Below are 26,640 nucleotides of genomic sequence, written 5' to 3' on the forward strand. Positions count from 1 at the left end.
TTCATTTCTACCATCCGTAGGTGGCCTTCTGTCACCTGTGCCTTGTCTTTGGAGCTTAGCTTGCTTACCATTTTCCTACTTTCTCAGGGTCAGGCCTATCATTCCTCTTAGCCCAATGTTTTCTGGCACCCAGGGTTTAAAGATGCCCCTTTTCTCACTAATCCTTTCTTCCTAATTTCAGGTATACAGTTATTAGTATAGGTAAAAGAATAAGCATTTATATAGCACCTACTATGTGCTAGGTACTGTGCTAAATCTATTTTATAGATATCATCCCATTTGATATTATCCTGTTTAATTTAATTACCTAACATAAGCTTAGATTTTATAAAGGAATATTTACCTCTAAGATATAGTCGGAAAAAAAAACACCATACATTTTCCCTAACACATTTGGGATAAAATTCCTCCTACCATCTCAGTCTCATAGGAGTAGGGGAAGAGGATTAGATTCACAATTTAGCTCAGTTGCTGTCTAACTTTGGTTTCACCAATTCTACGGCCAAAGACTTTATCATAGCCTCACTTCTGTTGGGCTGGCATCCAAATGCCACTGTTGTGATAATTGCTCTATCTTCCTAGAGGCCACAGTGCTGTGAGGAGTGTAATATCTGGGTTGGATTCTTTGACTTCTCAATTCTTATGGACCATATCAGAGAGACTTGAACTTAGAATGGAAAAGAATGAATCAAAATGCCAAAGAGTCAGGAAGGCAACAAAATATGTCTTTAGTGTTTACTATATACTAGGCACCATGCTAAACACTGGGGATACAAATCAAGAAAATTCAATAAAATAAAGATAGTTCCTGTCCTTGTGGGGCTTAGAATTTAGAAGAATCAGAAAACATATAGAAGGGAGCTGAAAAGTGGGGGAAACAGGAAGAATTTCCTAGTGGGAGCACAGTGATGAAGGCTAGACTTTCAGAAGCATATCAGGGAAGGGAATGATGAACAACTGGCTTACGTCCTACCCCAAAATGGAGGACCCAGAAAGAACTCAACATTGGGAGATTAGACTACTGGGTAGAAGGGAGTTCCGGAGTGGGAAGTCCCAAGAGACTGAGGGAAGTCACAGATCTCATAGAGGAGGGAATTTGGAATAGAGAAAAGGAGGTCCTAAACCTATTCCCTTTATGGACTATGAGTGAAGACTCACTTTGCTTTCTTTGAGAGGAATGTATTAAAAGCCTCAACCCATACTGATTCAGACCTTGTATAGAAACTAATAGCTTTGCAGTCAATAGAAAAAAATTTCCCCCAACAAGTGGTGGGACACTGAAGAATGTGCAAGTATGGTTTTTCAGTCTCCCCAGAATCATTCTCTAGGGTCTTTCACATGGATAACGCCATCTTAAATAGATTAGCAGTATAACAGGCTTCCATGTTTTACACATTGGCTATCACCTACATATGCAAGGTTGTTGGTTCCCATGTTCATTTCATATATTTTCTGTCTCTCCACCACTTACCTCGTTCACTTTCCTCCCTCTCCCCCATGCATCTCCCAGCATGCCCCAGGGGTCCCTACTCCTTACTTCCTGGCATGGATTGATCTGGAATTAGACCAATCCCAGCCTCTCTACTTCCATTGGTCGTGAATGGACAAGTCCCATGCTGGGGAGGGGCCATGCCTACTTCCTGTTGTGTCATTGGTCTGGAATGGGACCAATGCTGTGCTATGGAGAGACCACGCCCCCTACTTCCAGGCACAGGATTGGTCTATATAAGGACCAATCCCACGCCAAGTAGGGAACTTTTAAATATGAGAGGATTCAGGGTTTAGTGGGGTTGGTTAGTCTATTTCAGGAAAGAGAAACTCCAGGGTTTGTGTGTTTTTGTTCTTTTTTTATTAAAGTTTGTCAGAGTTTTTTTTTCTTTCTTTCTTTCATTCAATAGATACAGTGGAGATTTGTCTAATTTATTAAAAATAAAATGGCTTGGAAGGCAAGGCCCAGGATTGTTGCTCCTTCTCTTTCTGGAGCTTCCACTTTTATGAGTTTCTCTCCTGGTCTTCAAGGTTAGACAGCTCCAAACCTGGGGAAGTCGGGGAGGGGAGGAAGATATTCTTCTTAGCATGATGGCAACTACAACATGAGAGAGTTAAAGGAATGAGGTCCAGGAGGAGGAGGAATAGCTCCCTGTTGACATGGACAATTACTTAAATAAAAATAAGTTCCTTTAAAATTTTTTTGAGTAATTAGAACCAAAGTAGTTTACCCAAATTGAACCAGTGGTAGAATTAGGATCTTTTGTTGTTCCCTTATAAAAAGAAGAGCTTTTTTTTCTCCTTCCATAGTATGTCAGTTTTGTGGATTTGAGTTTGATACATGTGGATGGAGTTCTTCAACATCTGCCAATGAAATTTCCTGGGTGCGCACAAAAGCAAGAGAGAAACTGGGTTTTAAATCAACCCCTCCAAAGGATCATGGTGGTGATAGTGAAGGTAAGGAAACAAAGGTGCTGTCTTGTGTTAGTTTTAGGAGTTTTTTTTTTATTGCAGTAATATTTTAAAATACTATTGATATTTTTGATAGAAATACTCTAAATAAATTGAAATAAGTAAAAAAAAGAAAGGAAATACCCTTTTAAATAAATTGTGACTGGAATTGAATACTTTAAGGATCTGTGATTTCTTCAGTAAAGGTCCTTCTTCCACTGATACAGGGTCAAATCCTCTAAAACAATGGAGTCAAAATAAAAATAGAAATGAATCTCTACTATTTGCATATTGATTAAGAAAACTACAAATTAACATTGTATATCTTGCATTATATTTTTATTTTATTAAACAGTTCTCAATTACATTTTAGTCTGATGAGAGCCTGAGGACCAAGTTTGACATCTGGTTCTTAACCTAGTGTCCAGGGAAACTTAAGGAGATCAATGGATGTGTTTAGATTTCTGTACATCTGCATGGGAGGGAAATTACATCTTTATTTTCATTAACCTTGTATTTAAATTGAGTCTTTTTTAATCAATTAAAAAAAAACATGATCCTGAGAAGGGATCCATAGGTTTCACTAGTCTACTGAGGAGATAAATGTTATAAAGAATGTTAAGAACTTTGCTCTAAACTGAAGTGGGTGGTTTTGGTTTGTGGTTTTTATGACTAATGGCCAAAACCTGTTGTTGAGCTGTTGAAGATGGTGACTGCTATTGTTATTACTTTTATTATTATCATAAATTAATAAATCAAAAAACATTTTGTCTACTCTATGCCAGATACTCTGATGGAAACTGGGGATACGAACATGATGAATCAAACAATCCTAATCCAAGAGGAGCTTATAATCAGCACCATAATTTTATTTACTTATTTTTCAAAAATCCTTACCTTCTACCCTAGCATCAGTGCTGTGTGTTGATTCCAAGGCAGACGAGCAGTAAGGGCTAGGCCATGGAAGTTAAATGACTTGCCCAGGGCCACATAGCTAGGAAGTGTCTGAGGCCAGATTTGAATACAGGACCTGATGTCTCTGGACCTGGCTCTCAATCCACTGAGCCTCCTAGCTGCCCCCAACACCATCATTTTAAACCTGAACAATCTAATAAGATAGGCGAGGCATTTTGATTTTATGTTTTATCTGAAATGTATACTGTATCAGAGCATACTGTTATTGACAGTAATAGTAGAACTACTGCATTTGGACCTGGCTGCCTGAGTAACCTGAGGAACATTTGTCAAAGTAATCATGATTCCTAAGAAGTTACTAAGTCAAGAAGAAAGGCTGAGTTCAACCACATACATAGAAAATAATTTTGTGCTGGAAGAAATACAATTTTAAAGGTAGGAGGGATCCAATTTCAAGGTTTCTCAAAGACAGAGAAGATTCTAAAGGATGGAAAATTCTGCAGATGATACTTTTAGAAAAATAAATGCGAACACATTCAAATCTACAGACCTCTATACCCGTTTTCTCCTACCTCCTATCCCTTTAATCTTTAGGAAACTCCTCTATGCATGTATCAAGGGTATCTTGAATCAAAGCACCAAGAGGGAATAATTAGGTTTCTCCAAATGATTTTGCATAGCAAACCATATTCCCACTGTTTTCTTATAACCAATTAAAAAGTATAGGAAATTCAAGATCTGGCTTTCTTAATTAACCATTCATTTTAAAAAGTACTTCACTCAGTAGGAAATATTGCAGCCTCATAACTTCTCATCCAACAATGTGTCTGCCACTTATATTTGATGGGAGATAGAAATCACAGGCCTTTCGGCAGTGCAGGGTCCAAATAGAAAGATTTTCTATCAATGGTTAGATCCTCCAAATGCTTAATGTGTTGCGTTAATCCAAACCTGAATCTCAGAACACTTTAAAAACTCTTCAGAGAAACTTATACTCATTTGAAATGGATTGATATGATCATCTAGCCTGCTTAAGATATTTTTTTCTTTTTTTTAAACCCTTAACTTCTGTGTATTGGCTCCTTGGTGGAAGAGTGGTAAGGGTGGGCAATGGGGGTCAAGTGACTTGCCCAGGGTCACCCAGCGGGGAAGTGTCTGAGGTTGGATATGAACCTAGGACCTCCCGTCTCTAGGCCTGACTCTCAATCCACTGAGCTACCCAGCTGCCCCTCCTGCTTAAGATTTTTAACCCGAGATCAAAAAACTTAAAAAAATATTTTGGCATGTTTGTATTTATATTGGAAATGATTTTTATGTAGGAATATTCATATGTCAACACAATTGATTTTCTTTGCAATCCTATATATTTTATTTGATGCATAAAAAAAATTCTGAGAAGTGCTCCATAGGCTTCAGCACACTGCCAAAAGGGTCCATCATGCTAAAAAATTTAGAATCTCTGGAGTAGAGAAAGTCCTTTGGTATATTTGAGTCAACCTAAATCAGACTCAAATGAAAGAATTTATGGAAAGACATGGATGAGCAAAAGGTATGGATCCCCTCCAAAGGAGGAGGCATCTGGATTGATGGGATCACAGATCATAGAACTGCAGAATTCTAGTATCAGAGGGAGTGTCAGAGGTCATGCTTTCCAACCTGTGCCTGAGAAAGAATCCCTTCTCTGAGGGGGCAGCTGGGTAGCTCAGTGGATTGAGAGCCAGGCCTAGAATAATCTGGCCTCAGACACTTCTTAGCTGTGTGACCCTGGGCAAGTCACTTGACCCCCATTGTCTACCCTTACCACTCTTCTGCCTTGGAGCCAATAAATAGTATTGACTCCAAGATGGAAGGTAAGGGTTTTATTTAAAAAAAAAAAAAGAATCCCTTCTCTGATATGTCTGACAAGAGGTGTATTTAAAGACTTTAACTGATAAAGAGCCAAAGACTCAGGGAGGTAGTCCATTCAACTTTTAGGCAGTTTTACTTGTTAGTAATTTTTCCCTCACTTTGAGATGAACTTTCCCTTTTTGCAACTTCTTAGTTCTGCCTCCTGGGGCCAAGGATGTAAGAATACAGATGGATTGATCGATGGGTGAAGCCAGAGTATGATGCTCCTCACTGAAATATCAATAGTGTGTTTTATTCTGTGATTACTAGGAGATCACATGGCAGAAAAAAGCAGTCACAACTCTGTAGAGAGATACCTTTCTTTTTGCTTGATTTGATGTGAGAAAACAAATTTCTCACTAAAAAAATGGCTTTTGTTTTTGCTCTGTTTTGTTTTGATTTTAGTAAAGAGAATTAACAGAGCATCTTTCTTAAAAGAAAATATTAAATAATATTTATTGAGTACCAATTTTCAAAATAAGATTAACTTATCTCAGTTACCTTCTTTTGCAGGTTGATTTTGGAGAAAAATTTAAAAGTTTTCAAAATAAAGACAGCAATTAGAAAATCAAAGTGGTCGTAATTAGAACTATTTTAAATGGAGATCAGTTGGGATTTAAATTCTGTTTTAAATGCATTTTCCCTGCCATTAATTTGGATGAGAGACTAATTAAATTAAAGAACTGTCCAGATATTAGAAATCCCCCCCCGCAAATATAGTTTTACTCAGTGAAGGGCAAACTAAGGAGAGCCAGATGTGTCCCCCTGAAATATTCTATCAGGCCCCATGACATTATTCCTCATCTGACGAATACAAGAGTAGGATACAATACAATGAAACTTCGAAAGAGTTGCCTTAGAAACAGACTAACAGATGAGCATTTCCTTTCCTTTGGCCTCCTCTTTAAAAAGTTTGCCCATCACTGGTCTTACTGATATTACTGAGACAAATAAAAGTAAAAAAGGTGAGAACATTATATAGAACAGAAGGCCACAGATTATTATGTATCATCCAAAGCAAGAGATGCTGTATAGTTCATTATATCTTAAATTTATCCAAATTAATTTAAATTCTCCACTTTTTTTTCTGTTGGCAATTTTTATAGCATGTAACCCTCTGGCACGTATTTTCTTTCTTGATACTTCCTTTACTCTCATCAGTGACATTTTTCATTTGTTAGTCTTCCTATTTTATTTTATTTTTATTATTTTTTTAAACTCTTAACTTCTGTGTATTGGCTCCTAGGTGGAAGAGTGGTCAGGGTGGGCAATGGGGGTCAAGTGACTTGGCCAGGGTCACACAGCTGGGAAGTGGCTGAGGCCAGATTTGAACCCAGGACATCCTGTCTCTAGGCCTGACTCTCAATCCACTGAGCTACCCACCTACCCCATTCTCCCTATTTTAGAGGACACATTGTGTAGAAGATAGACAGCTGAATTGAAAGTTAGGAAGACCTGGGCTCAGGACTTGTCCTTGATGCTGACAAGATGTGTGATCTTAGGCAAGTTATTTAACCTTGTTGAGTCTGAGTCTATTTATCTGTAAAATGGAGATTTTATACCTCCAGTATCTACCTCATAGGTAGAGTTATTGTGAGGATTGAATGAAATAATACATGTAAATAAAATGTCATTTACTGTCCCAATTTTGTTCCCAGTCTTTTTCTCTTGTTTATCTTTTCCTTCTAGTCCTCCCATCTTCCTTAATCTAATGTGTAGCAGTATCTAGCATATAGTAGGTGCTTAATAAATGTTTATTGACTGGCTGACTTATTACTCATTGATTCTCATAACTTCTATTATCAGTACTATTTAGATCCAAGCCTTAAGTTCTGAATGCCCAAACGCCTGTGAAGCCTGGTTCCACTTTCTGACTGCCTGCTTTATATCTCTACTTGACTTTTCCACTAGAACCATGAGTTTTCTTTCTCAGTGGTAGCTTCTTTGTATATTTCCTGCTCTCTTTGACCTTCTGGCCACAATTTTCCTTTTCCTGGACAACTACATTCAATCACTGTCTGTTCTAGATCTATAATTTCTGTCTCATCCCCTTCATTAACTTCCTTAGCTACTACCCTGATTTAGGCTCTTATTTCATTCTAATTAGTCTCCAGGCTCCATTCTCTCCATCCTTCAAGTCGCAGCACAGCTGCCAAAATCATCTTCTCAAGGCAAGTGTCTGATTTGCTTCTGCTCCAGAATTTTGGTGGCTCCCAACAGCCTATGGGATAAAGTACAAACTCTTTCAGCTGGCTTTCAAGACCCAGAGAGAGCTAGTCACAAGCTAGTTTCCAGGCTGATTTCTCCTGGTTCCCTTCATGTACTTTCTTTGTTAAGACAAATAGGATTATTTGTTGTTGTTTCATCTCCTCTTGCTCTCTCCAGCGTCCAAGTAATTGTATAGGATTTTCTGTGTACCTGGAATAAAACTCCTCATGTTCTTGACTGCTTAAATCAATCCCTTCAAGGGCTAAATTAGTGGTTCCCTTTTCCATGAAGCTTTCTCTTATTTTCCCAGCTGGAAGAGATCTTTTTGTGCTTACATTTTCTTAAGGCATTTTGCTTTTCTGTTGCTGATAAAATGGGCTACTCTACATTGTGAATATGGGTATCAGGTTTTAGTAAGCTCCCTTAATCATAGCTAACATTTATATAAAGCTTACTCTGTGCTAGGCACTGTGTTAAGTACTCTACAATTATTATCTTATATGATCCTCACAACCACCCTGAAAGGCAGGTGCTATTATTATCATCTCCATTTTACATATGGTGCAATTGAGGCATACAGAGGTAGAGAAGTCCCTCAAAGTTACATGGCTATTAGATTTATGAGCCTGGATTTGAATTTAAGTCTTCTTGACAGCAAGCCCCATGCTCTAGGCATTGTGGTATCATGGAGCCTTAAGGGCAAGGACTATGCTGGCTTCTCTACCCCCATCTATCTCTCTGCCCCCAAAGCATATGCACACACAGATCATTCTGTGCATAATAACTATTTGTTAATTGAAATTAATATGTGTTATGATGAAAAGCGCAAACTAAGCTTGGAGGCAGAAGACATGGGCTTGTGTCCTCATTAGTTCTATGACAATGGGCACATCTTTTCACATTTCTGGACATTTGATTACTTTTATGCAAAATTTGAGGTCTTCGATTTTTTAATTAAACATTCATCATCTCATTTTTTATGAATTTGTGCAAATGGATATCATTTCCTTCTTTATGCTTTCTCAAAATCTGTATTGTTCTTAATTCTATATGCAATGGTCAGAACCATTTGTTTATTTTTGCTTTCATATGTGTGTGTGTGTGTGTGTGTGTGTGTGTATGTTCATTAAGCATTTTTTAGTCTTTGTAAACAATTATCATCTCAGCTTGACCTGAATTTCATTGGTTCTCACCTCTTGATTTTAAAATGGAAGTGAACTATATCTCTTTTTTGAAAATATTCTTCAACATAAACTCTATGTAGACTTTGTTGACAAAGAAATTTAAAAAGGCTAATGTAATTCAAATGGCCTGAAGTAATTTTTAATATTTGGTTACAACTTGTAAAAAATGTGTCTTCTACCATAAATGACTTTGCTTCTTGGCAGAATTACTCTGTACCTTTTACTCCTTTCATTTCAGTAAAAGAAACTTTCCTTATCTAATACCTATTCCTGAAAACTTATTTGCTTGCATTTCTTGCAAGGTGACTAAATAAATGTATTAAGTTGGCCTGACTTTTCTTTTCCGAATTCTTATATTGTTTTTAGTGGATTGAACTATGTAGGCATTAAGCACCTAATTTTCTTTTTCTTCCCCTGTCTATGTACAAAATTCTAGCTCGGGCTAACAGCTCTATTCCCACTTGATATAAATCTGGGTTATTGTCTTACCTGCTGTTATTACTTTTGAGAAGACTTTTTTCCACTACTCCTTGCTAGTCATTAACCCTGCTTATTAGTCTCCTTTTCTTTTGTTTTCCCTTTTCAATCTTCCATGGTCATTTTCTTTTTTCTTGATAAAGTGTCTGCTTTTATGTCTCATTGTTGCCTTCTCTCAAGAATTGTATCTTATATCAAACAAAGGAAGCACCATATAGTTTTGCTGGCCTCAAAGGGAATGAGTTTCTGCAGTGAATTAAATGATAAATTCAAACCATCAACTCCTTTTAAATATATATATATATTTATTTACAATATATAATATTATATATACAATATATAACATTATAGAATATAATATATAACATATAATATGCATATTATTATGCAGTCATAAATATGGATATACTACTGTATCATCTGTGGAGGATATACCACTTGTATCATCTGTATGCTAAAATATCTGATAGGATTAAAATGGAATTTGGGCTAACTAGATTCCAAATTTATTTAAAAGCTATAGCATATACTAAGTCTTCTCTCACCTTTTTGCACTTTTGGGGACTATTGCAAAAAGAAGACATTCAAGAAAATATCTCATTGGTTCTTATGTTCTAGATGAAAGTTCCTTTTATTTCTTAAGTTTTTTTCATTGATTTGGCAAATAGGTGGTACAATGGTTACTGTCCTAGCCTTGGATTCAGGCAGACCTGAATTCAAATTCTGACTCAGATATTCTACTAGCTGTGTGCCCCTGAGCAAGACACTCAACATTTCTCATTATCTTTCTTTGTCTCTAAAATGAAGGCACTGGACCCACTGACTGCCAAGGTCTTTTTCAACTTTCAGTATGATTATCTGTCTTTTATGTGTGACTGGATGAGTTTCTTCTTCCCTGAGTATAACCAAATGGGAATTTTTTAAAATGATTCCTGGCTCTGTTGTTATTGTTGTCTGGATCATATTGTCATTGGTGCTGGGAATTCCTGGTAGGTGGGAAATCCCTTCATTGATGCAAATTGGCAACTGCATTGCCCATGGTCACCCCCTTAGTATTAAAAACAGGACTTAAAACCAGGAACTTCTGAATCTAATGCACCGAGGCAGCCTGATTCCTCAATTGCTAAATGACTGAATGGAAAAAAGCATTAATTGAGAATATAATATGTCCTGGGCATTATACTAATACATATGAAAAAGCAAAGACTATTCTTAACCTCAAGGAACTTACTATAAAAAACATATATGGGGGGAATATTGGAGAATTCAATTCAATATCTATTGATTAGGTCCAAGATATTCTGGTAAGTTCTGTGATATAAAACTAACAGTGACACAGGTCCTACCCTCAAGGAGCTCACAGCCTACAGAGAAGGATATGACATCTACACAGACAAGTGAAAAACAAGGAAGGTGTCATGGAGACAAAGGAAAAATTCACTTAAAACGCTATAAGAAAATTTGATAATTTGCAGCTATACTATTTTTTAGCTAATACTAAAAAGGGAAATTTTTAAGAAGGAAAAGCTACCTGAGTTGACCTTTGAAGGAAGAGATGGATCCTGAAAAATAGAAGCAAGAATGTTCAGTTCAATAGTCTTCATGACTCTACAGAAATAGGAAATTGGAAGTCATGGAAGGAACTGCCAGAGCCTAAACGCAGATAGAAGCATGCCATTTTTTACTTTATTTCCTTCATGAGTTTTTAAAATATGTACGATATATGTCTTAGTTCCCATGGGGAATATGCAAATATGGATTGCATGACAGCAGAGATAGAACCTGTCTCAGATCATTTAACATCTTGAGAGTGTGGAAGGAAGGAAATGAAGGAGAGAATTTGGATTACAAAATATCAGAAAACAATTGTTGAAAATTCTTTCTATGTGCATTTGAAAAAATAAAAGGAATAGACTTATGAAAATAGTGAGTCAAGATTTCCAATACTTATATAATTCAGTCTGATAGGAGTAATGTTAAATAAAATATGATCATGTTAAATAAGAGAGATTGTGGTAGTATCAGACCTGGAGGGATAGGACCTTTTTTTGGTGAACAAACTAATGCAGAATTCTTGTATAATATGTTAGATTTCTGAGAATCAAACATACTGAAGTGGTTTTTATTATATTTCAATTAGTTCTTTACATGCTTTATTTTCCCCTTAAAATCATTTCAGTATGTGAGTGAAGTGACTAAGATTACCAAAACAACCATTCGCTTTATTACAACAAACTCTTGATGGAAACAAGTTTTTTAACCTTTCTGGTGACTCAATTTATAATCTTTCTCCTAAAGTAATTAAAAACCCTGTAAAGATTAATTTATACCACTGTGTCATTTTTGCTGATTATCCTATCCAATTCAAACAAGTTTAGTATAATGTACTTACGAGCTTCATAGTGTTTGTAAGTGCATGGGGAATTGCCAAGAATTTGGCAAAAACAAATGAAATGACATCTGTGAAAGCCTTTTGAGCTTTGATACATTGAGTTGAAAACTTCTCTCTCAGATCTTCTTGGTGTATGGTAAGTCAAGAAAGACCCAGAAAGGCAATGTGTAGTATCCATTTTGTTCCATGAAACAGAACTAACTTACAACTGAAATTTCATGAGGCCCTGCAGATTTTACAATTCTTGGTTCGTTTTGCAAAATGTGCACACTTTCTTCCCCCTGCCTCCTCCCATTCACATGTTATATACATCAAAGTTGGCCCTATATCAAAGAGATGTCCAGCAATAAAAACTGAAAACCTAGTGAGAAGGAAGCAGTAAATTCCAGGAAAAACAAACAAAACATAAACAAATCCAAGAATGATTAGAGATTAACTGAAGACGAAAGACTGCCAAAAAATGGTAGGGTACTTGGGGAGATGAAGATTTTTTTAACATGAAAATAATTCTAATTCTTTTTTCTCTTCATTAACATTTATCTTTAGACTGATAAGAAGATTATATATTTGGTAGGGTATGTGTGATTAAAAATGAATATATCTATATCTATATATATGTCATATGTATCACTGAAGGCTTTGACTCATAAACTGGATATGGAATGGAACTAAAATCAGAATATACTTTAGAGATCATCTTAGCAGAGTGCCTGATATCTAGTAGGCTCTTAAAAATGCTTGCTATTTGGGTTATTTTTCTTATCAGAGATGATTTATGCTTCAAGGAAGTCATCTGGATGACCATGGAAGACCTTTTTTTTACTTCAATTCCGCAAATGTTCATTAGGAACAAAGTACTCACTCTCTTGGCATTTTCTCTGACTTCCCCCTTGCTTGGAATTTTCTCCCTCCTCATATCTGTCTAGTGTATTGTTTGGCTTCTCTTAAGTCCCAGATAAATTCCATCTTCTACAGGAAACCTTTCCTTGCCTTGCTTTATTCTAGTATCTTCCTTCTCTTAATTATTTCCCATTTAGACTAGATAGAGCCTGTCTATGCAGCTTTGTTTTCTTGTTAACTCCCCCATTAGATTCTGAGTTTCTTAAGGGGAGAGACTGTCCTTTTGTGTTCCCAGTGCTTTACACAATGCTACGTACACAGTCAGTGTTTAATAAATGTTTATTGATTGACTCTATGCAGAGTATTGGGGACACAAACAAAACTTGGCCTCAGTTAAGTTGCAATCTCATAGGATAAGATGCTCATGCTGATAAGTATTGCATAGGATGAATGGGATGATGGGAAAATAGGGTCTAGATATGTTATAAGAAATTTGATACTCTGAGGAGAAAGAAGTCCCCTTCAGCTAGTAGGTAAGGGCCAGGAAGAGTTTCATGGAAGAAACAACACATGATACATGTCCTGAGAATGTAAACAAGCAAAAATGTAAAGTGTTCTACTTTAGAGGAAAAGGCATAAAGATGTAGAAGAAGGCAGGAGACTGTAAAATAAGACCCCGGAAGAGTAGAACAATTTGATTGTAATATAGAGTCTATAAAAGGTAGGAAAGCGAAATGAACTTCAAAAAGTAGGAAGAAGGAAGAGTGTAGGGGGCATTGAATGTGAGGTTCAGAAATTTCTTATACTGTAGGTGACACGGAGCAGACTTTTGGGCAACAAAGCAATATGATCAGGAGAATGATTATAGGATCACAGATGTAAAGCCAGTGAAGACCAGGTCATAGAGTCCTTATTTTAAAGATGAGGAAGTTGAGGGCTAGAGAAATGAAATGATGGCCAATGTCAGCTAAATAGTAAGGATATGAGTCAATATTTGAACAGAGGGCCTCTGATTCCAGAGTAAATGTTCTTTCAATTGTATTATGTTATGATGAGATCTGTGCGGTTTATTGTTCAGTCATTTTAGTCATGTCTGACTCTTTGTGACCTCATTAAAGGCTTTCTTGGCCAAAGATACTAGAGTGGTTTGCCATTTCCTTCTCCAGTTCATCTTATGGAAAAGGAAACTGAAGAAAATAGGGTTAAATGACTTGCCTAGGATCACACAACTAGTAAGTGTGAGAGGCTGGAATTGAACTCGGGTTTTCCTGACTCCAGGTCTGGAGCTCTATCCACTGTGTCACCTAGCTGCTCAAATTTATGCATCAGAGAGAGTGTTTTTGCTGCAGGATGACTTATAAAAAGTGTGACTAATGTCAGAGAAACCAGTTAGGAGGGCTATTATAATGGTTCATTGAAAAAAGATGCATTAAAATGGTGCCAGTGTAAATGGAGAGAAACATTAGAGAGCTATCATCAAGATGACATCCTAAGGAAGTGGCAATTGATTGGAAGTAGAGCATAAAGAGAAATATGTCAAAGGTTATTATGAGACTTAAAACTTTGATGATTGGGAAGACAATTATTACCATCAATAGAAATAGAGAATTTAGGAAGATGGATAAGTTCTAATAATAATAATAATAATAAGATGGTGATTATCAATCTTGTATGTATTGAATGTGAGGTACTGATGAGTAATCCATTAGTAGAAACTTTGTGTAGACAGTTAAAAATGTGGGCCTGGAGATAAAGGGAAAAATTCAACTGAAGGTCTGGAATCTGGATGATTTGGAATCATCTGAATAAAAACACTAATTGAAAACCCGGGAAAGAATGAAATCCCTTAGGAAAATAGCATAAAGAGAGAAAAGGGTTAAATATAGAGCCTTGGAAGCTCCAAAACTAACGGATCAAGAAGCCCAAGATTAAATGGTTAAAGACACTATGGAAGAGTGATCAAACAGAAAAACCAGAGCACTATTACTGGAAGCAGGCTAGAGTATCAGTAAGGACTGTATGATTAACTGTGTCAAATATTACAGAAAGGCCAAAGAGGTTGAGCACTAAGACGGAGCCTTTATTTACAAAATTAAGTGTTTACTGTTGGCTCTGAGAAATAGCATGCCATATTGTTTAGAAAGCCCAACTCAATGGAAACTGGAAGGATCCCTATTCCCTACTTGACTCTTTGAAGTAACTGTATGCTGCTAAGCATGTTGTTTAGTCATTTCAGTTGGGTCCAACTGATGATTCAGTTTGAGGTTTTCTTGGCAAAGATACTGGAATAATTTTCCATTTTCTTCTCCAATTCATTTTACAGGTAAGGTAACTGAGGCAAACAAGGTTAAATGATTTGCCTAGGGCCGCATGGGTAGTAAGTGTTTGAGGCCAGATTTGAACTCAGGAAGATGAGTCTTCTTGATTCTAGGTCTGGCACTCTATCCACTGTACCACCTAGATGGATGTGCTAAGCATCATTGATAATAAGAATTCCTTTCACAAGGATTCCCCAAAACTAGGCTGTCACAAGAATAACTTAAAAATATAAAGTTCACAATAGAGAAAATAATTTCAATTGAGAGGTAAAATTGAAGCCAATCAGAACATGTGAAGGAGCGATAGCAATGAAATGGAAATATTATCAGTTAATATAAATTTTTTTTCAAAAGTTTTGCTGTGAAGAGGAGAGAAAGAAGGGACATGATAATTCAATAAGATAGTATCTTGGGAAAGATTTCATAGAACAGGGGAAACTTGTAAATATTTTTAAACAGAAAAGAAATAATCAGCAGAGAGGGAGATATAAAGGATGAATAAATAAAACTACAAAATATGTAGAGTAAGATCTCAGAGGAGACTTGTATGGGCGAATGGAGATGATATGATCAAGGACACACATGGAGGAGTTAACTTTGGCCAGGATGTGGTCCATCTTGTCTTCTGAGCCTGAAAGCAAAATGATTTAGGTGGTAACAGAAGGATTTTGAGAAGTAGAGACAAGAATATGAGAGAGTTCTTGGCATAGCAACTAAATGACATAAATAGCAATGCTCTTTGCCAAGCAAATAGAAAGATGGGCATGTAGCATAGAGAGACCAGTGGAGGTTAGATATCATGAGTCCATAGTGTAGTATAGACAGCATTGTATTTTCTCTTGTTGGTAGTTTGACATGGGAATGGAGGTTGATAGTAGAGGAGCGGATCAAGTTTGATGATACTCTGAAAGACCCCAAACTGGAAGATCGTACATTGTTGAAATGGCTAACTTTAAAGTCAGGATTTGAAAGGAGGGACATGGCACCGGACACAGACGAGGAACTAGAGGTTCCAATGTGCTGGAGAAGCATACTATAACTTCATTTGTTCCCATTGATTATTTCATACTCTTAAAGGAAAACATTTCTGTTTCGGTACCACTTTATGAAAAAAAGTTTAGAAATGCATTAGTTTTGTTTAAGAAAGTAATTAAATATATAAAATGCTACATTTCCCCCTTCTTTTCTTTTTAGGTCACTACATGTGGGTGGGAGCTGATAATGGCACATTTTCCAGAAGTGCTTATCTTAATAGCTCCATGTGCCACTGCTTTGGGAAGCCTTGCCATCTTCGATTTTATTATTCTATGGTGGATAGTATTCTGACTGTGGGTCTATATAATGATAAGGTAAGGAGAGATGTTCATTTTTAGATTCAATAGAGAAATAAATTCCTGTTGTTAGCAATATGTTCATCTACTTAAAAAACAAATTTTTACTACAAAGTACAGCTATTTACAGATAGATACAAGGAGTTTCAGAGATTAGCCATCTAGGCCAACAGAAACCCCAACAGACAATCCCCAAATAAGAACCCAAATTCCAGTATCCCTGACAAGTGGTCATCCAAGCTCCATTGCTAATTATAGTGAACTTACTGTCTTATGAGGTAACCCATTCTATTTGTGAATAACTTTAATAATTAAAACGTAGTTCTTTAAATTGAGCCAAACACAGACATCAGGTCCTGATTCTGTGCTTTAGAGTCAAGTCTTTGTCAGCATTTATAATAGCAGATGACACCCCTCATCTCCTCAGAAGTCTTGTCTTTTCCTGTGTGACATTCTTCCAGTTCCTTCAATCCATCTACTAATGTTGATAGTCAGGAGTCAGTAAATATTTATTGAGTCTCCTATGTGTTAGTATTGTTGATATAATTAAGCAAAGACAGCTCCTGCCCTCAAGGAGCACACAACATAATAGGGAAAGGTGATAAGCAAAAGGAAACTAAAAAGGGAGTGGGGTGCCAGAGACTTCCAGATTGTGCTCACTACTCATTCATGTGGAACTTCTCAGCAAAATAGAATGTGTTGATGGATTTACATCAAACATAAGGGTTACATGATGGTACTATATAGCTATGTAGACATTCTTTGTTTTACTGTGACTTGATTTTTGAAAATTTCAGAACAGAAAAAAGAACTGGGAAAATGTTTCAAGAGATAACTGAAATGCAAAAACTTGATAGGAATAGGTCATAACTTAAAAAAAAACCCTTTACCTTCTTTCTTAGTATCAAATCTAAGATAGAAGAGGGGCAAGGAGTCGCTTACTTATGGTAATACAGTTAGGAAGTATAACAAGGCCAAATTTGAACAACTCATATACTTTTTTTTAAAACCCTTATGTTCCATTTTAGAATCAATGCTGTCTATTGGTTCCAAGGTAGAAGAGCAGAGAGGGCTAATGTAGTAACTTGCCTGGGGTCATAGAGCTAGGAAATGTATTAGACCAGATTTGAACCACTCATAAACTTTTTTTTAAAACCTTTACCTTCCATATTTGAATCAGTGCTGTCTAGAGCAGTAAGGCCTAGTGAATGTGGGAGGTGCAATAACTTGCCCAGGGTCACACAGTATCTGAGGCCAGATTTGAAGTTGAGACCTTCCATCTCTACGCCTGGCTCTCAATCTCCTGAGCCATCCATCTAACTCCCCTCCATCCCTAAACTTTTAAGAACATCATGATACAGTTGAAAAAAAAACAAAACTGGATTTGGAGTCAAATATATTGTGTTTGAATTCTAATTCTGCTACTTACTTTTGTGTAACTTTGGACAAGTTTTGAACACTCTGAGCCTCAGTTTATACATCCTTAAAATGAACTCTAAATGTCTAATCTGATGAACTTCACGTACTTTTAACCTGACCCTTATGTTTATTAGAAATGAACAGTCTGCAATGAATTACTATGAGATAATATTCTGCAATTTAATTTCTGTCATATTAGATACAAGGATAATATGTGATAAATGTTGGCTGGTTGCTGTAGTATCTGTAAATGAAAGTCATTTTGTATTTAGTAATTGAACTTAAAATCAAGGACACTGTGGGGAAACTGATGAGGTAGTTCAAGGAGAAAGCTGGAGGAAAGATTGAAAAGATTAGATTTGGACAATTCTAGTACTTTTTTTTCTTCTGATTTTAGACCATTGAACTTAAAGGCAGCTCTTGGTTCCAGTTCTTTCTCTTGACTTGTGTGGCCTGTCCTTGAATGCCAAGAGTTGAACATCAGGAGCTGCTCAGATGTAGCCATAGCAGACCTCTTTGTTTGATGCTCAGCCAGGTGGAGATGCTGAGGGGAGTCATGGAGTGCAGCCAAGGGCATGTTGGAAGAAGTGGTAGAGATTTGGTTTTTCAGGTCAGGTAGAAGGGCAGATGGGGAAAGGACCGATGTCACTCTACTTTTTGATCCAAGGGTGAGGGAAAAAAGCATTCAATAAATCCACTGTGACTTTCCAGATGACATCAAAGGTCCCCAGAGATCAATGGCAAGAAGAAAAGTTGGATATTTGATCAAAGCATGAAGTTGAAACTATGGCAACATTTTCTCTTGCTGCCTTAAGGCATGTATCAAAGCCAAAATACACTTGTTATCAGCACCAGGAAATGGTGATAATGGCTTTTATCAGAAAGAACCATTCCTGCTTTTACAATTTAAGACTTTATAATTTATGTGGTTGTACTCTGTAACAAGTGAAGGGGTCCAGGGAGTAAAATGTAGATAAGGATAAGTCAAGGGGAACATCTCTGATGACAACTTTGGGAAGGGAGAAGAGTCAAAATGAAATGGAGGGGGCAGAGATGGCTTTGCATAGAGGGCCCAAGGACATCTCCAAACACTAACTTGGGTTTGAATGCTTAGCCCTGGAAATATTTCCTTCTTTCTTCTAGAAAGGTAACTGAGTTGGAACTGAGCTGGACAGGTGTGAGGATGGGTGAAGGAGGATAAGTAAGCAGATGCCAGTGTAGTTTTATGGGCACATTCCATATTCCTTCTCTGTGCCACTTGCATTTCAGTTCTGACCTTCCTCTACATAATTATATATTCAGTTTTCAAAGTAAAAAATTAGACTTTATAGAGCAAAGGAAAAAAAAGGAAATGGAGGCAGTCAGTAAAAAGAGAACAAGATTTGACAGGGGAAGTTTGATTTTAATTCTAGTTCCCTCTCTGACAACCTGATTAACCTTGGGCAAGTTGTTTAACCCAGGTGGACCTCAGTTCCCTCATTTGTAAAATGAAGACATTGGATAAGAATGATCTCCTGCTATTAGTTCCTTCTCCTTTCAGATGGCTTCCCAGCTAATTCTTTCTGTATCTTGCTTGTACATTGTTTTTTCATTAAAAAAAATATATATATATACGTATATATATTCTCTACCCATTTGACTATGAGCTTCTTGAGGGCTGGGAGAATGTTTTCATCTTTCTTTGGATCCCCAAAGATTAGCTCAGTGCCTGGTCCATAGTACGTAATTAATAAATAAATGCAAGTTGATTGGTTGGCTGACTTTTTAGCTGATAATAATAATAGCAAAAACTAATATTTATATAGTACTTTCTATGCGTCAGGCAATATGTTAAGCACTTTACATATCTTATTTGGTCGTCCCCCAAATCCTGGGAGGTAGATGCTGTTATTATTCCTGTTTTACAGATGAGAAAACTAAAGGAAAGAGGTTAAGTGACTTACCTAGAATCACATGGCTGTTAAGTATCTGAGACTGGATTTGAAATTATTCCTTCCTTACTCTAGCAGAGCTCTTTAGCACCACCTAGTAGCCCAATAATTTTGGGAGCTAATTTTAGCTTAATCCTATTCATTCAATCCTATTCAATTTTTAAAAAAGTATTAATTAATTATCTACTGTATGTCAAGAACTATGCTAAATGCTAGGAATACAAAGACAAAAACAAAATAATTCTTCCTTTCAATGACCTTACATGCAAAATAATTTCAAGAGGAGCAGGTGGGGTAGAATATTAGCCCAGCACTAATTTTTTTTCCTTATTAGCTGATTGGCTAAGAGACAGAATGAAGTCAAAACAAGCATTTATTAAACACCTACTTATTTGCACCATCACTCTAGACACTAAGAATACAAAAGCTGTTTTGAGGAGATAATATATTTTAAATGTTATATAAAAATAGACCATGTTCTTCTTTTCCCTGTCATCACCTGGTGTAGTAATTTTTCTGGGTATTCTACACCCCTTTATTTCTCTTTGTTTGGGGTAAAAAAATAAGAAGGGAAAGAATTCCCCTCTATACTTTGTCTGAAGCTCCTCACTCTCTATAAAACAATGCCTCGGTTACTGGTTACGATGTTGACGCAATATTGTAACAAGAATGCTAGAAAATCTTTGACATTCTTTCTGTGACCAAGTAGTTGATGAGTCTTTTCCCTTTGGGCAAACAAATGAAAGTAAAAATACTTTAAATTACTTATTCTAAGCATATATTTCATATCTTGATCTCCTTTCCTTTTTATCGTATTCCTAGAGGGCCAATTGATCATTTAAATCTGATTTTTTTCAGCACCAACAAAATACAGCTTTTAAAAAATTTCAGCATAAGCTGGTATAAAGGTTGAAAATTCTGTAGGAAATCAGACAATGGTACGTTCAACAGCTCAAAATCATTAATCATCAGTGTGCCAAAGCTATTTGAAATGAATCAGTATCTTCTTTTGCCACTGGTGATCACGTACATTTGAAATGGTAATAAGGAGATCCTGCCTTTGCTTGCGTATATGAGGCAGGAGGTCAAGAAGTTTATGAATGAGTGCAATAGATTTGGGGGGTCCTAAAGGGAGAATCTTGGGAGATGTAGATAAAGGTATGTTTTATGCTCTTTATGCATGGAAAAATGAGGAAACATAAACCCAGAGTCTGGACTTGAGTATTTGTCTGTATGTATGCACACACATGCGTGTCTATATGAGATGGAATTTTGAATTACTTGGTAATGATGAAACTTTAAATATAGTAATTCTAGTGGTTTGTGGAACTCAGCTTCAGTTGTAGTCACCATAAAAAATAGACATGTTTTGGCTCCATTGTGTCTCCCATCTTAATAGGAAAGAAGAAAATGTTTACCAGATGGGACATAGCCAATGAACAAAATGGAGACAATGTGATGAACATGCTAGAATATACTTCCTGATATTTTTCTTCAGTTCATTCTGCTTACATTCTGCTTTTGCAGAATGCCTTCCCCTTTTTGTTGTTCTGATTCAGTTTCTTAACTTGGCATCCTTGTACCTACTTTAAAAAATTGGTAACTATTTCAGGAGGTAGGTGGCTTAGTAGATAGAGAGCTAGACCTAGAAATGAGAGGTCCCGGATTCAAATTTGGACACAGATACTTTCTAGTTGCCTGACCCTGGGCAAATCACTTAAGCCCCAATTCCTAGCTCTTAAAATTCTTCTGCCTCAGAACCAATAGGCAATATCGATTCTAAGATGGAAAGTAAGGATTTAAAAAAAATCGATAACTATTTTTAAAAAAATTATCTTTTTACACAATAAATTTGGTACATTTAAAAACATGGTTTTGAGAAGAGGTTCATAATTTTTAGTATATTGCTAAAGATATCCGTGACATAAGAAGTGTTACGAGTCCTTTTCTCCATTGTTATTGTTCTACTTTAGATATAAAAAAGAACTGTGAGCTGTTTCTTAATCACAATGGAATAATTCACTGCTATGATCCCATTTAAGTCATGGACTTATGTTATATCATCATATATCACAAACTTGAAAAGAAAAGCATTAGTCTTCCATTTTCCCAGTTACTATAACTCTTGTGTATAGACAAGCAGATTAATCCTACTGTAAATTGAACTCCAAGGCCATCATGAAATTTAAGTGCTTTTTACTCTAAGTGGGCATGACTATAAATGGGCAATGTGGTGTTGGGGATGGAAAGCAGGTCTCAGAGTCTGGAAGATCTGAGTTAAGTTTCAGCTTTGACACATTCTGGTTGTGTAACCCAGAGAAAGTCACTTAATCTCAGTGTTCCAGGCACTTCTGTAAAACTATAAATTTTGGTAGAAGGTAGTTTCTTTATTGGGAGTTCCAAATATCAACAAGTGCATGGCTCTGGTCCAAAAAATATGAAGTTATAAAAAAATATTCCAATTAGCAGCCCAATCTCTGTCTCCATAGATTGTCAAGTGGATGTCTTTTTAATTGCTAAATTTTATTTTGAAAGTATCCCCTTTTCACTTTGGGGTTTGTTGTGCACTATTGTTCTAAATAGAAATGGGAATAATTGAAGTATCATGGGATGTAGAAATCATTCAGGATAGGAGGTGTAGATAAGTGTCAGGCCAGCTATCAGCTAATTGCAGGAGAAAGGTTCCATTTTACTGAACCAAATATAGTCACGACCAGTTAGAGCTCTTTTTGGTTCATTGACCTGTTTAAGGATTGGCCTGCCTAGACAAAGTTTGCTGCTATTCTGAGACCTGGAGAATTTATCTTTTCTCCACTTTATCCTTCTCCTCTGCCATCCCTAACCTTCAGGAGTTTCTTGATTATTTTAAATCTTCTTTATTTTTTATCCATATTTTTACAAAGAATTTTGTCTCCAGTTAAAGATAAATTAATTTTTTTGCCATTCTGAATATTTGAAATAAATTAGTAGATCCCACTAAAGGGAAGGACAAATAAGAAAACAAAACCTAAATGCAGAACTAAAAGACAAAAATATTTTCCCTGAAATGGTTATGAAAAACAAGACATCATAATAGCTGATTGTACATGAAACTACATGCTTTTGTAATTTAAAAAGAGGAAGATGGTGAGCTTTAATTTCAAAAAGGTGATACCAAACCCATATGTGATGTTTATCTTCACGTTTGGAGGTTCTTTTCACGTTATCTTTATTTGTATACTATTAGTCACTATGTGTTTCATTCTTTTAAATCTGCATTCTTTATTCTGTATCACATCATAGATCTTTCCAATTTATTGATATTCCCCCTTTTCATTTTAACTTTATTATTATACATTCATTTAATATTCAGCCATTCCCCCATTTGGGGGCACTTGGTTTATTTCTAGCTTTGCGCTTTAACAGATAATATTTATGTAAATATTTTTATTTAGCTATTACTTTTCTTCCTATCAGTACCCTCCTTAGAGGTATAAATCTAGTACCGGTATTTTTGGTTCAAAATGTATGTTCTAGTTTCTAAGTTATGTTACTCTTTAACCATATAATGCTATATTACTTTCCAAATAAATCAAAGCTATTCATGGTTCTACTGGCATTTAAGGTGCTTTTCTTTCCTGAATTTCATTTTCTTTCCTGAATTTCATTTTCTTTTTTTTTTTATCATCTTCGTCAGTATGACATAGCAATGAAGAATGAAAAACAAAACAAAATAAAACAAAATGCCCAAACAAATAAAAAGTAATGTTAGATGATTGAGGCTAGAACAGAAACTCAGTTCCTTGTTTTCTGAATGTCCTTGGGAAAGTCTTTGGCCTGTCTACAGGTCAGTTTCATTGTCTATAATATAAGAGGGTTGGACTAGTTGACTTCTGGTTACTTTCAGAAATGTGATCATAAGAAATATATTTGATGGTTTTAAGATAGTACTTTAAAGTTTTTTAGAATGTAGTTTTCTTAAATTTTGGAGATATGTTGATACCTTGAACATTTTGGCATTGATCTTTAAATTTTTATCTTTTCATTTTTTTCTGGCAGAATTGATTTTATTTGTTAAGATCATGAAAGATGATTCTTTGCCATTATTTTTTTATATTTGGTGATTAATCTATTTGCAATTTATTGTGGTGCGTAATATTAAATATAGTTCTAAACATACTTTTTAAACCAATTAACTGCTCACTGTTCCCAGAGGTTAATATGAAATAACATTCCTTTCCCCAAAATTTGTTTTGAATGTATCAAATAGTATGCTATATGTTTGGCATTGTCTCCCTTGTAGAATAGATTCCACTTAACAGTTTTTCTGTTTTTTTTTTCTGCATAATGTGATAACTTTTACTTCTTTAATATAATTTGAAATTTAGGAGGGGTATTTCATTTTGCTGGGAGCCGATAGAAGCATGATTCCTCGCCAGTTGCTGCATTGGGATAGGTCGCCTTTCTTGGGTAGCTTCACCAGGTAGCCTAGTTTCCAGTCTGTCGGGACTTGTTCCTGTTCCCAGATCTTCTGCAGGAGGGGTTGTAGCATCTCCGCTGACATTTCTGGGTCTGCCTTGAGTGCCTCAGGGGGGATGCCGTCTGGACCTGCAGCCTTACCATTTTTCATGGTCTTGATGGCTTTGATGATCTCAACTTTGGTAGGTGGGCCCGTGTTCACCTGAAGCAGTTTGGTGGCTGGTGGTATGTCCGGAACAGTTGGTGGAGGCGGTCGGTTCAGGATTTCTTTGAAATGCTCTGCCCATCGGGCTCTCTGCCCTGCATCGCTTGTTATTGTCTTGCCAGTCTTGTCCTTCACTGGCTTGCTAGGGTTGTAGTTCTTTCGTGATAGAGTTCTTGTTATTTCGTATAGCCTCTTCATGTTCCCCTGTCCAGCTGCTGTTTCTGCTCCTCGGTCATATCGTGAATGAACCGTCTCTTGTCATATCTTGTGCTCTTCTTGACTTGACGGTTAATTTCCCAGTACGTGTTCGAAGTTCTTCTTTCTCCTGTTGATCTTGGCACTGGCTGATCTTCTGTTTCAAATCTCTTCTCTGTTGTATCTTGGCCCATGTCTCTTGTGTTAACCATTCTTTGCGCTTTCTCTCTCTCTTTCTCAGGACTTCTGCGCAGGTGGTCTTCCAGGTCTGCTGGAGTTTGGTCCAGTGGTCTTCGACTGTCTCTCCCGTGAGTCCTGTCAAGGCCGCGAACTTGTTCTTAATTTCGCAATTGAATGCTTCTTTTTCCTCTCTGGTCTTTAGGTCTTGCAAGTTGAACTTATGCTGTAATCTGCCTGAAAGGTTGTTGAATGATTTCAACTTGGTTCTAAGAGTTGCCACCAGGAGTTGGTGGTCCGAGGGCACATCTGCACCACGTCTTGCTCTAACATCTAGAAGGCTTCTTCTCCACTTGCGGGAAACTGTGATGTGATCTATCTGATTTTCTGTCCTTCCATCAGGCGAAGTCCAGGTTGACTTATGAATTTTCTTGTGTGGGAATATAGTACCCCCAATAACAAGATCGTTGAAGGCGCAGAAGTCTGTAAAGAGCTCTCCATTTTTGTTACAGGTGCCTACTCCATGCCTTCCCATGATGAGTTCCTTTCCTGTGTTGTCTTCTCCTACCTTTGCATTCAAGTCTCCCATAACGATCTTCAGGTCTCTTCTTGGTGTGCTGTCAAGTAGTGCCTGAAGGGAGCTGTAAAACTCTTCTTTTTCCCCTTCCTCTGCCACATTGGTGGGTGCATAGCATTGGATGATGGTGATCTTCTTCCCCTTTGAGTTGAACCTTGCTGACATAAGCCTTGGCGAGATTGGTTCCCAACCTATCAGCGCCTTTTTTGCTTCAGGTGTCATGAGCAGCGCTACTCCCTGGGTGTGGGAATGGTCCAGGTCTTCATGGCCAGAGTAAATGATGGTTTCGCCTGATGTCAGTCTGGTCTGGCTGCTTCCATTCCATCTGGTCTCACATAAACCGAGGACCCTGATGTCGTATCTTTTCATCTCATTTACTACCTGAACGATTTTTCCGCTTTCGTATAAGGTTCTTACATTCTATGTTGCTATTCTGGTTTTTGCCTTGGTCGTCAGAAGATTTATCGGCGAGCTGGCTTCCCAGAGGCTTTCACCAGCACGCGTCATGGACTCTGTTGGAGAGCAATCCTCCAGACTAGGCGATCGTCGGTTTTGTTGGTTTGGTGAGGTTGCGTTTGGAGAGTGACGAGCGCTAACACCAATAAACTCCAGGTCTTTGTCAATAGATGTCTACGTCACATCTTGAACATCAGATGGCCTGAAAAGATCTCCAATGCTAGTCTCTGGGAAAGAACATTCCAGTACCCCATTAGTCAGGACGTAAAGAAACGTAAGTGGAGATGGATAGGACATAAGCTACGAAAACCGGAAGACAACGTAGCCAGACAAGCATTGAGCTGGAACCCTTCAGGGAGGAGGAAAGTCGGAAGACCAAAACAGACCTGGCGAAGATCTGCCGAAAATGAAACAAAAACAAGTTGGAATGACATGGGCCCAGCTGGGGGAAGTTGCCCAGAACAGAGTCCGTTGGCGTGAGATGGTTGCGGCCCTATGCTCCTAAGGAGTCAACAGGAATAATAATAATAATAAATAATAAATTTCATTTTAGTTCCATTTTTAAATTTTTTACGTTTGTGTTAATTTTATTGTTGTTTAGTTTTAAAATGTCTAATTCTGCACAATCCAATAAATTATCCTGATGTTATTTGGACAGCAATGAAATTATGCATTAATCTGACTATCGCCATTTTTATTATAATACTATAGTTTATGAACATTGAATATTTATTTAATAGTTTGTCTTTATTTTTCATAAGAATATATATTTTACTTATGTTTGTATATAAATTCTATACTTATTTCAGCACATTAACTATCAGATATTATTTTTCAATCCACTTAAATTTTTTTTAAACCCTTACCTTCTGTCTTGGAGTCAATACTATGGATTGGTTCCAAGGCAGAAGAGAGGTAAGAGCTGGGCAATGTGGGTTAAGTTACTTGCCCAGGGTCACACAGCTGGTCTGAGGCCAGATTTGAACCCAGGACTTCCCATCTCTGGGCCTGGCTCTCAATCCACTAAGCTCCCCAACAACCCCCTTGTGGTTTTTTTTTTTGCTTGTTGTTGTTGACAACACATTGAAATAATGATCTTTTATTGTGTCTTTCCTCATTTCTGGAACCACTTATTATTAGGATTTGGGGGTTTTATGCTCTTAAGTTTTCTAAATAAACTACTTGAAATTTGAGATAGCTTTGTTCTAAATACATTTCTAAGGTTTAATTT

At 36.8% G+C, this 26,640-nt stretch overlaps 1 protein-coding gene across 1 annotated transcript in view; it reads left to right on the forward strand.

Annotated features, from left to right (window-relative positions):
• Nucleotides 1-26,640, forward strand: part of MALRD1 (MAM and LDL receptor class A domain containing 1) — an 892,965-nt gene that overhangs the window by 65,875 nt on the left and 800,450 nt on the right. The window contains 2 exon segments of the mRNA XM_044678926.1: nt 2,299-2,445; nt 15,855-16,009. Coding sequence (XP_044534861.1) covers nt 2,299-2,445; nt 15,855-16,009 — 302 coding nt within the window.

The sequence above is a fragment of the Gracilinanus agilis genome, chromosome 5 (assembly GCF_016433145.1).
Source record: "Gracilinanus agilis isolate LMUSP501 chromosome 5, AgileGrace, whole genome shotgun sequence".
In the NCBI taxonomy this organism is placed as follows: Eukaryota; Metazoa; Chordata; class Mammalia; order Didelphimorphia; family Didelphidae; genus Gracilinanus; species Gracilinanus agilis.